The 13,951-nt window shown below is 39.3% G+C and overlaps 1 protein-coding gene across 4 annotated transcripts in view; it reads left to right on the top strand.

Annotated features, from left to right (window-relative positions):
* The window catches only part of clstn1 (calsyntenin 1), a 75,910-nt gene that overhangs the window by 31,083 nt on the left and 30,876 nt on the right, over positions 1–13,951 (top strand). For 2 of the 4 annotated variants that reach the window (XM_078238691.1, XM_078238693.1), the window contains exons 3-7: positions 2,372–2,401; positions 7,203–7,398; positions 10,430–10,638; positions 12,092–12,241; positions 12,526–12,711. In XM_078238691.1, the coding sequence (XP_078094817.1) occupies positions 2,372–2,401; positions 7,203–7,398; positions 10,430–10,638; positions 12,092–12,241; positions 12,526–12,711 (771 nt within the window). The remainder of the gene's footprint in view (positions 1–2,371; positions 2,402–7,202; positions 7,399–10,429; positions 10,639–12,091; positions 12,242–12,525; positions 12,712–13,951) is intronic. The other 2 variants (XM_078238694.1, XM_078238692.1) reach the window with 1 other exon arrangement.

Genomic DNA, 13,951 nt, shown 5'->3' with positions numbered 1-13,951 from the left:
ATCTGTGACTTTGGTTTGCTCTTGTCAGCTGTTCCAAAAGCTTTACTTGTCATGCAGCCTGCAATTTTACATTTCTATAAAACACTTGGGCTAATCTATCACCACAATTGTTCAATTTACTGAATTTATACCAAATAAATTAACAGTATAGACACATTGCGTACCAACCAGATGGTCTTAACATCCCAACAGTTGTGTAGGATTTCAGTAAATGCTAGGCATTAAGCCTTTTGATCCCCGTGAGCTAATTGAATGGCCTGCTATCTAATTAATGCAGATAACTGCAGGGTTCCAAATAAATTATTCATGGTGGTCCAGCATGTTTTCTTACTCAAACCTTGTTGGGGAGAAGAGAACACATTTGTGACTGTTAGCTATGCCCCCACTCTATCTACCAGTTGAAAGTCTTGAAAGATTACTGAAGAACTTCTCTGTCTGTCTGAGAGAGGCAAGTTTTAATTAAATCCAAGAGAGTATCAGCCAGGCCTCTGCACTGAGACTACTGGCTGTAGTCCCCTGAGATACTTTTCAGCTGCTGTCATGGTTGGATTTTCTTTGGATATCAACCGCGGTGGCACAGTGGTTAGCACTGCTCCCTCACAGCACCAAGGACCCGGGTTTGATTCCCGGCTTGGGTCACTGTCTGTGCGGAGTCTGCTCATTCTCCCTGTGTCTGCGTGGGTTTCCTCCGGGTGCTCCGGTTTCCTCGCACAATCCAAAAGACGTGTTGGTTAGGTTCACTTGCCTTGCTAAATTCTCCCTCAGTGTGCCAGAACAAGTGCCGGTGTGTGGCGACAAGGGGATTTTCACAGTAACTTCACTGCAGTGTTAATGACTAAGCAACATTCACCTTCACTTTGAAGGAAGACAAAAATAAACCTGTCTCTCCTTTACTTTTAATCCTCCTTTGAGCACCTTGCCTTCTGCCATTCCTCATTATTCTGAAATCCTCGCTGTCACCTCACAATCCCTTGGCTATTTCCCAAGTGAAATCTTCCATCCTCCTCCCTCTGCACCAGGTGAATTGAAATAAAATGGCTCTTATTGGAATAATTTTGGAAAATAAATTTGCAGACTAGAATGAAAACATGGACATCTGAAACTTTTGCCCCCAATGAAAGAAGCTGAGGTGGGGGGCAGAATTAAAAACAGTCAGAAGACTTTCTAGTGAATATGCATGTGACTACAGGTTGTAGTTGCTGATTGATCTGGAGAAAGGGAAGCACTCCTGCTCCTGGCCGCAAGCACATACCTGCCCCTTACACCTCCTTTCAGCTGCAGGGTTTCTTGAGGCATTCAAACTACCTGTCTGCGTTCCCCTGAATTAAATGTAAAGTGGAACTAAAGTTAGAAAACAATCTAAAATAATGGCTATTTTTTTCCAGCAGCTATAAACGGATAACTAAAACTGGTCCAGCGATGAGACCAAGACTATATTTCACAGCAACCTCTTTTTAATTCGAAGGATGGTGATAGTTTCCATTAAAACAATAATAGGTGTATAGTGATCAGGAAGAGTTACTTGGAGAGAGAGAGAACTTTTTTTTTTGCTATACCTAAAATTTTAGGGTATCTTACATTCGTATTGTTTTGGACCTTGGGGTTTTGGTTGAGAAATGTACTTGGATGATTTTGTAGGGAGGACAAGATTTCAAATGGAAGATGTTGTTCTAATCAATTATGAACTTGATATTCCTGTAAAATCATGCAGCTTGAATATTACAACTGCAAGATCAAGAAATGTTCGGTATTAAATGTTTGATTGCTGCCACAACACTGAATACTTGCTGGAAAAGTTGGCGATTAAAATGTGATTAGAGTACAAGGATCAGTGTTAGTGATATTCAGTTATTACTGTTGCCTCAATAAACTCAACTTGAGGCTCCTCTTGCAATCTAATGCAATATATGCACCAGATGAAATGTATTGCCGTTTGGTTGCATATTCTTGATCGATTTGATGAGGGAATATTGCTCAATATTGAAAGTTAATGTGATATGCAGAAAATATTTTCCAATGCTTTGCTTAGTTCTGAATTATGTTAGATAATTTGTCATTTTTTCATGTAAATTGTCTTTAGAGAACCTGGAACTGCGAAGGTTAGTATGCTTTTAAAAAGCTATATTGTTGATATTTTTGTTAAAATGTCTAAGCTGGGAATTTCTGTGATGTTTTGCAAAGATTTTTGAATGTCTATATGAAAAACATGTAAATTAATTGTTAATGCTATTATGAATCAAGCACAGTACTATTAGTTTGAAAATGAATTGCTTTATATTTGCATTGATCCTTTGACTTAAGTCCCTGTCTTCACTCTTTTGCTTTCTTACCTTGATGACTGATCTCTGTTTATCTTTTCTTCCCCTTATAGAGAGGTATGAGGTGACATTCACCAAAGAAGGTGATACCTGGGTTCTTTCTTTCATTCATCATGAACAATTATATTAACTCACTAACTCTGGTCATAAAATGGGGAATCAGCACTTGAACAGCAAATCCTGTCATCAGTTTTATTCCCCATTATTATCCAGGTTTATTTGCAAAAATTACTGGATGTGAAGTTTAATTTTAAAGGGTTTGTTAGAAATATCAGTGTTTGATATCCTTTTCATTTCCCTCAATTTAGGATATTGTGATTATCCTAAACTCTCCTCTGACCTGAGTGCATAAGATAAATAAAATATCATCCCTTTCTTTGGGTACTTATCATTGCTGTAAGATAACCTGGCAGCCTGGTAATAAAAATCCAGTTATACTCAGATTCCTGATGTCAAGATTATTTTATGCTAGTGTATGATCAGCCATTTATTCATACTCAATAACTATCTGAGTAACCTGTTACAATTAAAGTAGCATTCTATTTCTTATGCTCAGCAGTCAATTACTAAGTTTTAACACTAAATAGAGTATTGTTGCATTCTGTTGAAGGATCAGTGGAGTGATAAGATGCAAATTGGAATTTATAGTCACAAGCAGGGTTTAGTTTCTAGGCACTAGCTGAGAAATCATTTAATTTAGCACAGGAACATCTTTTACACAAATGTCATCTTGACTTTATTTGTCAGGGTGCTTGCTTCTGAGTGAGAAAGTTATGGATTGAAGCTATTCTGTGATTTTGAGCACCATCTTTCAAATAACGTGTTATTATCAAATAACCAGCCTTTTGGTGCAGTAGAGAGGGAGTGCTGCATTGTCTTCTGGGATGCATATTAAACAATGCGAATGCTTGTTAGCAAAGGTTTCAGTAGCACTACTTGAAGGTGAGCAGGGGGTCCAATGTTGTTCTTTTGGCCAAAACTGCTTGGAAGCTGGCTATTCATTCACTTGCTATTTGTGTGTAAATTGGATTCTGCACTTGCCTCTATGAACATAAAGGCAAATCAGGAGCAGGCCACTTGGCTCCTTGAGCCTGTTCTGCTATTCAGTAGGATATTGGCTGATCTAACTGTTACCTCAGCTCCACATTCCCAACTAGCCCCGAGAGCCTTTCATCCCTTGCTTATCAATTATCTAGTCCAGCCTTAAAAATATTCAAAGACTCCCTGCTTCCACTGCCTTTTGAGGAAGCAAGTTCCAAAGACATGACCCTCTGAGAAAAAATTTCCTCCTCTGTCTTAAAAGTTTATGAACAGTGGCCGCTTTCTCTGGATTTTCACACAAGAGGAAACATCCTTTCCACATCCACCTTTGTAGAGATCCCTCAGGATCTTGTATGTTTCAATCAAGTTGCCTTACTCTTCTAAACTCTAGCTGATGCAAGCCTAGCCTATCAAATCTTTCCACCTAAGATAACTCGCCCATTTCAGCCTAGGAAACCTTCTTTGAACTGTTTTCAATGCACTTACATTTTTTAACAAAGACACCAATACTGTAGGTTCCAAAGCCCGGTATGCCCAAAGCATATATTCAATTCCCCTTGCAATAAACAATAACATTCTATTAGCTTTCCTAATTACTTGCTGTACCTGCATTCTACCTTTTGTGATTCAGGCACTAAAACATCAAGATCCCTCTGTATCTCAGCTCTGCAATCTCTCACTATTTAGAAATGGACAATTTCACATTCCACACATTAGATATTTGTCCATTCACTTAACCTGTCTATATCTGCGTAGCCTCCTTATGTCCTCTTCACAACTCATTTCCCTTCTGTTCTTTGTGTCATCAGCAAATTTAACAACCATGCCTTTGGTCCCTTCACCCAAGTAATTTATATAAATTATAAAATGTTGAGGCCCCAGCACTGATTGCTGCGACATGGAAATGGTCGAGAGCTTCAAGTTTCTAGGTGCCCAGACCACCAATAACCTGTCCTGGTCCCTCCATGCCAACATTACAGTTAAGAAAGCCAACCAACGCCTCTACTTTCTCAGGAGGCTAAGGAAATTTGGCATGTCAGCTGTAACTCTCACCAACCTTTACAGATGCACCATAGAAAGCATTCTTTCTGGTAATATCACAGCTTGGTACGGCTCCTGCTCTGTCCAAGATCGCAACAAACTACAAAGGGTCGTGAACAAAGCCCAATCCATCACTCAAACTAGCCTCCCTTCCATTGACTCTCCCTATACTTCCCGCTGTCTCGGAAAAGCAGCCAGCATAATTAAGGACCCCATGCACCCCGGACATTCTCTCTTCCACCTTCTTCTGTCAGGAAAAAGATACAAAAGTCTGAGGTCATGTACCAACCGACTCAAGAACAGCTTCTTCCCTGCTGCTGTCAGACTTTTGAATGGACCTACCTTGCACTAAGTTGATCTTTCTGTACACCCTAGCTATGACTGTAACACTACATTTTACAACCTCTCCTCCTTCTCTGTGAACAGTGTGCTTTGTGTAGTGTGCAAGAAACAACACTTTTCGCTGTATACCAATACATGTGACAAATCAAATCAAAAACATTGTTACATTTTGCCAATCAGAGGAAAATCCATTGATGCCTACTGTTTCCTGATCACTAGCCAATCTTTTTTTAACTTTTTAAAATTCCAATTCAATCAAATCTAGTCCAATTCAGTGTCTCAACAAGTTGGGACATTTCCGATCCAAACTGACAAGATGGGGCTTCCACTCCTGTCTTGGGCCTGATCTACATGAGCCAAGCTGTTTGGAGTAGGTGCAGGTCCTCCTCCTCCAAGGCTTGATCTCATTTGCATCTTAGCCAAAAGGCCAAGATGCCGCTTTTAAAAATTGCTTCAAATGAAGCTTAAATGTAACCTAACGACCTCAACCAAGCGCAGCATCCTATCCATACTACACTTGATCTTTCATCCATGCTAAAACGTTATCCCCTGCACCATGAGCTTTTATTTTCCACACTAACCTTTGATGTGACATGTCATCAATTGCCTGCTGGCAATCTAAATAACAATGCATCCACTGGTTCCCTTTATACATAGCATGTTATTTCCTCGAAGAACTCCAATAAATTGGTTAAACATGATTTCCCTACCACTGCACTAATAAACCATTGCCTCTGCCTAATTACCTTGAATTTATCTCCGTGCCCTGCTATAATGTCTTTAATAGCTTTCAACATTGTCCCTGCGACAGATGTTAAACTGCAGGTACCTGCTTTCAGTCTCCCTTTTTTGAGTAAAGGAGTTAAATTTGCTATTTTCCAATCTATTAGAATCTTCCCTGAATCGAGGGAATTTGGGAAAATTAAAACCAAAGCACCATCTATCTCACTAGCCACTACTTTTAAGACCTTGGGATGAAGCCCAGCAGGATCTGGAAACTCGTCAGCCTGAAGCTACCAACAATTTGCCAGTATCTTTTAAAAAAAAAAATCAAATCTTTACCACTACCTGAGGCATGGTGAGAGGAGTGCTACCATTGGCCAATTCCTGTTACTGATTGCTTTTCAGTAACTTGGGCTGGAAGTGGGCATATTCTGAACATTTTTGAAGGTCAGATTAGGTTTGGCTGTGAAGTTCCTTGCCAAAAGGCAGCTAGCTACTTGGCTAAGGCTGAATATGGGCACTTGGAGTTATGGCCGAATAACCAGCAACGAGGAACTGTTGTGTGCATTTAAAGAATGAATGCTCTGCGAAGAAGCGAGGAAAGATGTGAACCAAATAGCTGGTATTTATAATCTAAAAGTTATCATCTTGGGTGTTTAGCAGTAGGTTCTTACAGGGGAAATTTTCATTAGTTTAGGTACTATTGCTTATTCAGCAACATTTCCTGTAGGTTTGACCTTGGAGCCTACGCACTAATATTGCGAAATTGGACTTCTAATGTCTCTGGCTTGCTGATATCAGTGATTTTGAGTTAAAATGGTTGTGTTACCCTGACATTCTGCCCTTTTTGCAGTTTTTAGCGTTCTAATTTTCCCTTATATTTGTGATTAACTTTGGTTGGAAGGTAGATGTCTGACCTTTATCACATACTGGAATTGTGGGATAATATATAATCATGTTTGAGACTTTGTTCTAGTTCCTTAAAGTCCTTGTAGGAGAATGAGTTTTCAAATCAGTTAAGAGTTTAACTGTAAGCATTCTGAACCCAGTGGTGATGTTAGAAATATTGGCTGTTTCAGACTGAGGTTGGCCTTTGATCCTTGTTGAAAGAACCGGTGCACTTGAAATGAGCACAACACGTGTAAAGTGTTCATTTCTGGAAAAGGATATCAAACTGATATTTCTAATGCTGAATTGCCATCCAGTGGTTTGTCTTGGTTTCCTAATTGTGGACAGATACATTGCACAGGAAGACTTAATTTTTTTGGAAAGTGATGAATTTTGACAGAATTTGTGAGACTGTGCTGAACCTATATCAAATGCTTGTACATCTCCGACTTAACTTTGCACTTTAACTTTTTGTCTTGGTCAGATTAGGCAGCCCAGCTCTGTCCAGTAGCTTGGCATAGAAGATTCCAGCAGCCATGGCTGTATGTTACAAGTTATAGCTGTCCTAAGTACTCCTGTGAAATGCCTGTCTCTTTCTTTCTCTCTTTCTCTCTCTCCTGCATGAATGGATGCAATGTAAACCAGTGGCTTGGAAGGCAGGCATATGCTCCTTTACTAAGTCCCAGAACTCACCCAAACAAGGCACAGGCTTTGCTTTCTCCACAGACCCTCACAATAAAAACAATCCCTGGCTGTGAAGTTTGGACTGCTGTTGCACATTAATTTAACCAAAAAAAAGTTTAATGTGCCATTATCCCCAGCTCTAACTTACTGTTTGTTGAACTCTAGGTGAGATTTGTGGATTTAGAATTCATGGGCAGAATGTTCCGTTTGAAGCTGTGGTGGTTGATAAAACCACAGGTGAAGGTGTCATACGTTCAAAAGAGAAAATGGACTGTGAGTTGCAGAAAGAATACACCTTTACTATCCAGGCCTATGACTGTGGAGAGGGTCCAGATGGGGGAAATATGAAGAAGTCCCATAAGTAAGTAATCACTGTGAGGCAGGAAAAATAGTGTGGAAACTTAGATTTATTTCATAATCTTCTGGTTGGCTGAAAGCTCGTGGTGAGTCAAAGGTAATCGTGAATGTCTACTTACTTTTAAAAGGTTCTCTTTTGGTCTTGACAAAATGGTTCATTGTTGAAGCCCTTTTTTTTTGGTTTTGGTGCAACATCCAGGGGTTATGACTCCCTATTTGCTCTTTTCTCCAACCCTAACAGTAACTGGATCAGGCAGCTGCTTTGATAATTCTATTTTGTGCTGCCAAATATCTGCTCCTTTATGAATGATATCGTAAACACGGGAGGATTGCTCCATTCCACAAGTAACCATTGGCTGTCAATGCTGTGTTAAGACATCTCTTTGCAGCTTTTGAGTAGAGATGCTGGTGTTGGACTGGGGTAAACATAGTAAGAAGTCTCTCAACGCCAGGGTTACTCTATCATTCACTGGACAAAGTTACTTTAACCTGGTGTTGTGAGACTTCTTACAGTTTTTGAGTAACATTTTTGCAATAAATATGTATTAAGAGGACAGTTTAAACCCTTGAAAGAAAAATGCTCCAGGATCAGAAGTTTGTGCAAATAATATTGCAAGATGCAAATTGAATTATTGGTTTTGGGTGGCACAGTGGTTAGCACTGCTGCCTCACAGCGCCAGGGACCCGGGTTCAATTCCTGGCCTCTGGCCACTGTCTGGAATTTGCACATTCTCCCCATGTCTGTGTGGGTTTCCTCCAGGTGCTCTAGTTTCCTTCCACACTCCAAAAGATGTGCGGGTTATGTTGATTGATCATGCTAAATTGCCCCTTAGTGTCAGGGGGATTAGCAAGGTAAATACGCAGGATGATGGGGATAGGGCCTGGGTGGTTTTGTGGTCCGTGCAGGCTCAATAGGCTGAAAGCTTCCTTCTGCACTGCAGGGATTCTATGATTCTATTCTTATCCGCTACTGCAAAATGAGCAAGGAGGAGGCTCCTTTTGAACAGGGGAGGATTGCTCCATTCCACAAGTAACCGTTGGCTGTCAATACGGAGTTAAGACATCTCTATACAGTTTTGGAATAATGTTTTTGTGATAAATATGTATTAAGAGGACAGTTTAAACCCTTGAAAGAAAAATGCTGTAGGATCAGAAGTTTGTTTATGCAAATAATATTGCACGATGCAAATAGAATTATTGGTTTTATATGTCTGTATGTTTACTTTATGAAATATTTTCCTTAACACGTCAACCAAGCTGAAGTTGCAGATAGCAGGTTTACGAAATTATTCAGTTATTAGAATTTGTGTTACAGGAGGGGCGGGGAGGTTGAAATCTCTATTGATGAGCTAAATCTGTTCAGGCCATTTGTTATATTTGCAAGGTTAACTTTTCCATTGCTCTAGGGTCTGAATGGCTTATTGTTCTTGCTACCGATGAAAGGGCTCCACAATCTCGTATACAAATGCCGTTCACCCCAGGATACATAAGACAGAGGAAATGACTCCTATTGTTTTCAAAAGAAATTGTGTTGCAAGTCTAAGCAGGAATATGGATTTGAAAGCATTTCATTACATCTGGGGTTTTTATTATTTCCTTTAAATATTTCTGCCGCCTTAATAAAAAGGGTAGCACTGGGCCCCAACACGCACTCCTTCCAGCAGTTAGTTGGATGTCAGTAGCTTTACTGTATCATTCACTGGACAAAGTCACATTGTTGATTTCCAGACCTAATTCCCAGCTCTCTGTTTTTAAAAGAAAATTGTAGATACTAAAAATGTGAGTCATGGGGCGTAGATTATTGCAATCCTGTTTCATTGTTCCTTATGTGATCATCAAAAATGAATGGAAAGGTCCCTCAACCGATGGAAGAAAATCCAACCTGGGATACTTTCATAAATGTTTGCACTTCTCATCGGGCAATCTTGATTATTTTTTCTCAGCAAATTATCCAGATTGACACCACCCCTATGAAAATTAAAGGAATGAGGGAAAATTTTACAATTTAAAAGTGCAGGCTGATTTTCAATGAAGAACCAGAATATCCACCTGCCGTAAGCAACGTTTCTCTTACTCAGATTGGTCATATTGTCCACATGTTACTGGACCATATTACCATTTCTCTTGTGAAAGACATTAATTGCCGCAGGACATCTGAGCAGTACTTGAAAAAGTGGCCAATCTTCATATTTATACTATGGAAGTGAACACCATCTGTCTGTGTATATGCTGAGTGTGATAGCCAGTTCATGTCCTCGTGACGCTTTTCCATTATTTATTATTGGACAGTTATCAGGAGATAACCTCCTCTATCTTATTTTTCCTTTGTTGCTTGTACCTTAACTCTCAGTATTCAGTCCTGGTCACCCAATGCCTGCTGGCCTACATAGACTCCTAGTCCAGCAACGTCTTAGAAATCTTAAAATTCTGATTCTTGTGTTCTGATTCATCCATGGGCTTCCCCTCCTGATCTCTAATGTCTTCTAGCTCCTTAAGCCTCCTGGAATTTAGTGATTCTCAAATCGTATTATCTGATGCACCTGACATCCTTCGCTATTAATTGCTGTGCCTTTGACTGTGTAGTCCCTAAGTTCTGGAATTATTTTCCAAAACATCTTGCCTCTACCCGTCATCTCCTTTTCACATTGTTCCTTAACACTTCCCACTTTGTCCAAATGTTTAGTCACCTGTTGTTATATTTGTGTGTGGCTTGCGATCAGGTTTTATCATTGGGAGGTGCGGGGGATAATGCTCCTATGAAACATCTTAGATGCTTTACTATATTAAAGACACTATTTCGCGGAGTTCCTGAAACCAACTGCAGCACCCATATTGCTTCCCTGGTTGTGACTCAGTTCAGCATTCAGTCAGAGTTGAATTTGTAACTGTGGTGTGATTGTGTGGCTCAGAAATCCATTGGGTCATGAAAGGGAGTTTTTAAGTGATTTTCATTGTTGTCTATTAAACATGTTTCCAGGTCCTACCCTTTCATTATAAACACTGCAGTACCTCTGACCTATACTTCTGCTTTACAGGGCCAATGTTCACATCCAGGTGAATGACATAAATGAGTACTCTCCAGTTTTCAAAGAGAAGTCTTACAAAGCCACAATCATTGAAGGAAAGAAGTATGACAGCATCTTGAGAGTGGAGGCCATTGATGCAGACTGTTCACCTCAATTCAGCCAAATCTGTAGTTATGAAATTGTCACTCCTGATGTACCATTCACTGTTGATAAAGATGGTAAGTCATGAGCCAACTGCTTCAAAAAAATAAGACACGAAATTTGAGTTTTTAATGCTGAATTTTAATTTTAACAAAGCAGTTCAATTTCCAGTATAACATTTGCAAAAGGTCAGGTATTGGGACAGGAATTTGTATATATTGTATGGATTTTCTGGACCATGCAGGTCTAAACTGCAGACTATGATAAGTGAACCAAGATCCCCGATAATCCAATATATGGCATCAAGGTTCTGGACGACTTTTTCCCTAGCTTGTCCTTTGTGAATTATTTCCTATTTGATGGATAAATCCTACATTTGAATATCAAAATCCATTAGAATCATCAATTTTATAAGTGCACAAGCTAACGTGATTATTAACTTAAACATCACATGAATCCTCAGTGTGAACCAATATAGTCCACAAAGGTAAGAAACCTTGGACCTGCATGAGCTAAACTGTAAGATTTGATGTAGTTGTGAGGTTAATTATTTCAAAAGCATTTTAAAAATCAGTTTTTGTGTTTTAAAGTTTATTAGTGTCGCAAGTAGGCTTGCATTAACACTGCAATGCAGTTACTGTGAAAATCCCCTAGTCGCCACACTCCGGTGCCCTACTTTGGGTACACTGAGGGAGAATTTAGCATGGCCAATGCTAACCAGCACATCATTCAGACTATGGGAGGAAACTGGGGCACCTGGAAGAAACCCACACAGACATTGGGAGAAGGTGCAGACTCCACAGAAAGTGATTCAAGCCGGGAATCGAACCCGTGTCCCTGTTGCTGTGAAGCAGTGATGCTAACCACTGTGCCACCTGACACGGTTGATTTACATTTTTAAAAAATCTCTAATAGTTTCTCATCAGTGTTTCCTATTACAGTTGGATTTTTGTGGATTGCATCTTAGTTTCTATTTTTGATGGGACTATGTGCAAGAGGAGCAGGATTTCATTTTTTTTTCATTTTTATAATTTTGTTTCGAAAGATCCTTGCTAGCCTACATGCTCTTATACTGAACCTATGAAGATATTTTTTATGCATGATCCTAGACATTGAATGTTGACAAGCATTTAATCATAAAACAACTCCCACCTGAGACCAGTTCTGATCATGCCTGACATTGTCAGCGCTCCGAAAGCTTATGGTATTTGCTACCAAATAAACCTGTTGGACTTTAACCTGGTGTTGTGAGACTTCTTACTGTTGTCACATCCCAACAGAGTCAGTGAAGAATGAGGAGTGAAATGTTTTCCTTTTTCTTTCCATCATAGTAATCTATGGTTTCTAATTAAATCAAGAAAGTAACATCCCTTTAAGATTTTATTATTAAATGACTTATTTGGCTGCCTTTTGATCTCCATCTTAATTTTGCTATGCTACCAGAGAGGGGTGGAGTATAAAATATTTGCCAAGATTAGCAACTTTTGACTCCTGAGGACTAATGCATGTTTAAACTGGCGATTTTTGCAGGGTATATTAAAAAGTCGGAGAAGATAAACTACAGCAAAGACCGACAGTACAAGCTTGCAGTAACTGCTTATGACTGTGGGAAGAAGCGGTCAACGGAAGATGTTCTCGTTAAGATAAACATTAAACCTACTTGCAAACCTGGCTGGCAAGGTAAAAGAATTAACATGAAAAAAAGATTAAGTTGCCTGTTTCACATTTTGGCGTGCTTTAACTTGTATTAAATTTCCTGTTGAATGTAAGCTTTAATGATGTAAAATAACCCTTCCTTCCTGAAATATGAGTATCAAGTTGTAACTAGATTATAAAATTGTGGCAAAACTTGAAATACTGGAATTGAAGCAGCAAAGTACTGCTGTGCTATTGTGTATTTTTGTGATGGTAATGAAATCTTTCACAACTCGATATTGAAGGCTGCTAATGTGTTTATGATATAGGTTGGAGCAAAAGAATTGAGTATGAACCTGGCACTGGAAGCTTGGCATTGTTTCCGGGAATGCATCTGGAGACATGTGATGAACCTATTACATCCATCCAGACAGTGGTTGAATTGGAAACGAGCCATATTGGCAAAGGATGTGACCGGGACACATATTCTGAAAAATCACTCCATAGACTATGCGGTAAGGGCTTTTATAACTATCAGTACAGAGATGTGCTAATCTTTCCCTGTTGCATCTTTCTCTGAAGAAATGCTTTGTTGAACAGCCAGTTGTAATTGCTTCTATTCCCATGGTTTGACTGCAAGTAACAATCTGTTTTTTAATCCTCTAGTCATAAAGTGTATAGGTTTTGTGAGTTTCTTCTTTGCAGCCGAAAGGACGTAGTCTAGCAAACTTAGTCTCAAGGGTACATCTTTGCACAATTTGTGGCTTGAAATTTTTGTTTTGAAATGCAGCCCTATTGATAAAAGCAAAATTACTGTCCACTTAATACAAGGATTTTGATTGCAAGCACCAAATATTCTCCAAAGGTGGACATTTAATGTAAATAAAATGGTGAACTTACCAAAGGAAACTTGTACAATTGAGTCTCATTTTGGTTTTATAATAAAGGTGAAGTCGCCATAGTCCCAGATGACCAGAGGCTGCTCTCCCCTTTTGAGGGGAGAGAGCTGACTTATGGTGATTTAACCTGAGGATCACCACACCTCAGGCACGGGGCAAGGTTGCGCATAACCACAGTCAGTATGGGAATTGAACCCGTGTTGTTAGCATTGCTCAGCACCCACAAACTAGCCTTCCAGCCAACTGAGCTAATCAACAATAGAATTATTTCAAATGTTCAGAAGTATGTACTTTCAACCAGTATTTTGCTAACTTAATCTGGTACTAACCAATTCTTTGTGCCCGATTGGCTTTGCAATAATGTTGTGACTTCTAGCATGAGTAGAGTAGCTCAAGGTAATAATTTCCAGTAGGTTAGTTAAATTCCTTCCCTCTACAAATAATTTGCCTTATTCTTTAAGCTGCCTCCTGGTATTTTTTATTTAGAATTTAAAAGATGAGGTGTAAATATAGAAAGCTTGTGGAATTTTGCAAATTTGTAATTGGGAAATGTATAGCTGAGATGTGATAGGTGTCAACACATTTTTAGTTGTGAATTTCTCATGTAGCCAGCTGTTAAATGTTGGTATTACTGATGTCCTATTAAATGTTGAAGTTGGCCAACACCTTCAATAGTGCAAATGATAGAATCATTTGTTTCGCTGGACATTTATTAAAACAATTAAGATAACTTTTTAATAAATGTGCAGGATATGGGCATCGCTAGCAGGGCCAGCAGTTATTTTGCTTGTAAAGATTTGAATGACTGGAGTCTGTGTCATGAAGACATACTACAGTGCTGTTGGATAGAGTGTTC

Source organism: Mustelus asterias, chromosome 22 (genome assembly GCF_964213995.1).
Source record: "Mustelus asterias chromosome 22, sMusAst1.hap1.1, whole genome shotgun sequence".
In the NCBI taxonomy this organism is placed as follows: domain Eukaryota; kingdom Metazoa; phylum Chordata; class Chondrichthyes; order Carcharhiniformes; family Triakidae; genus Mustelus; species Mustelus asterias.
The sequence above is the reverse complement of the archived record's forward strand: the minus strand, read 5'-3'. Positions and strand labels throughout refer to the sequence as shown.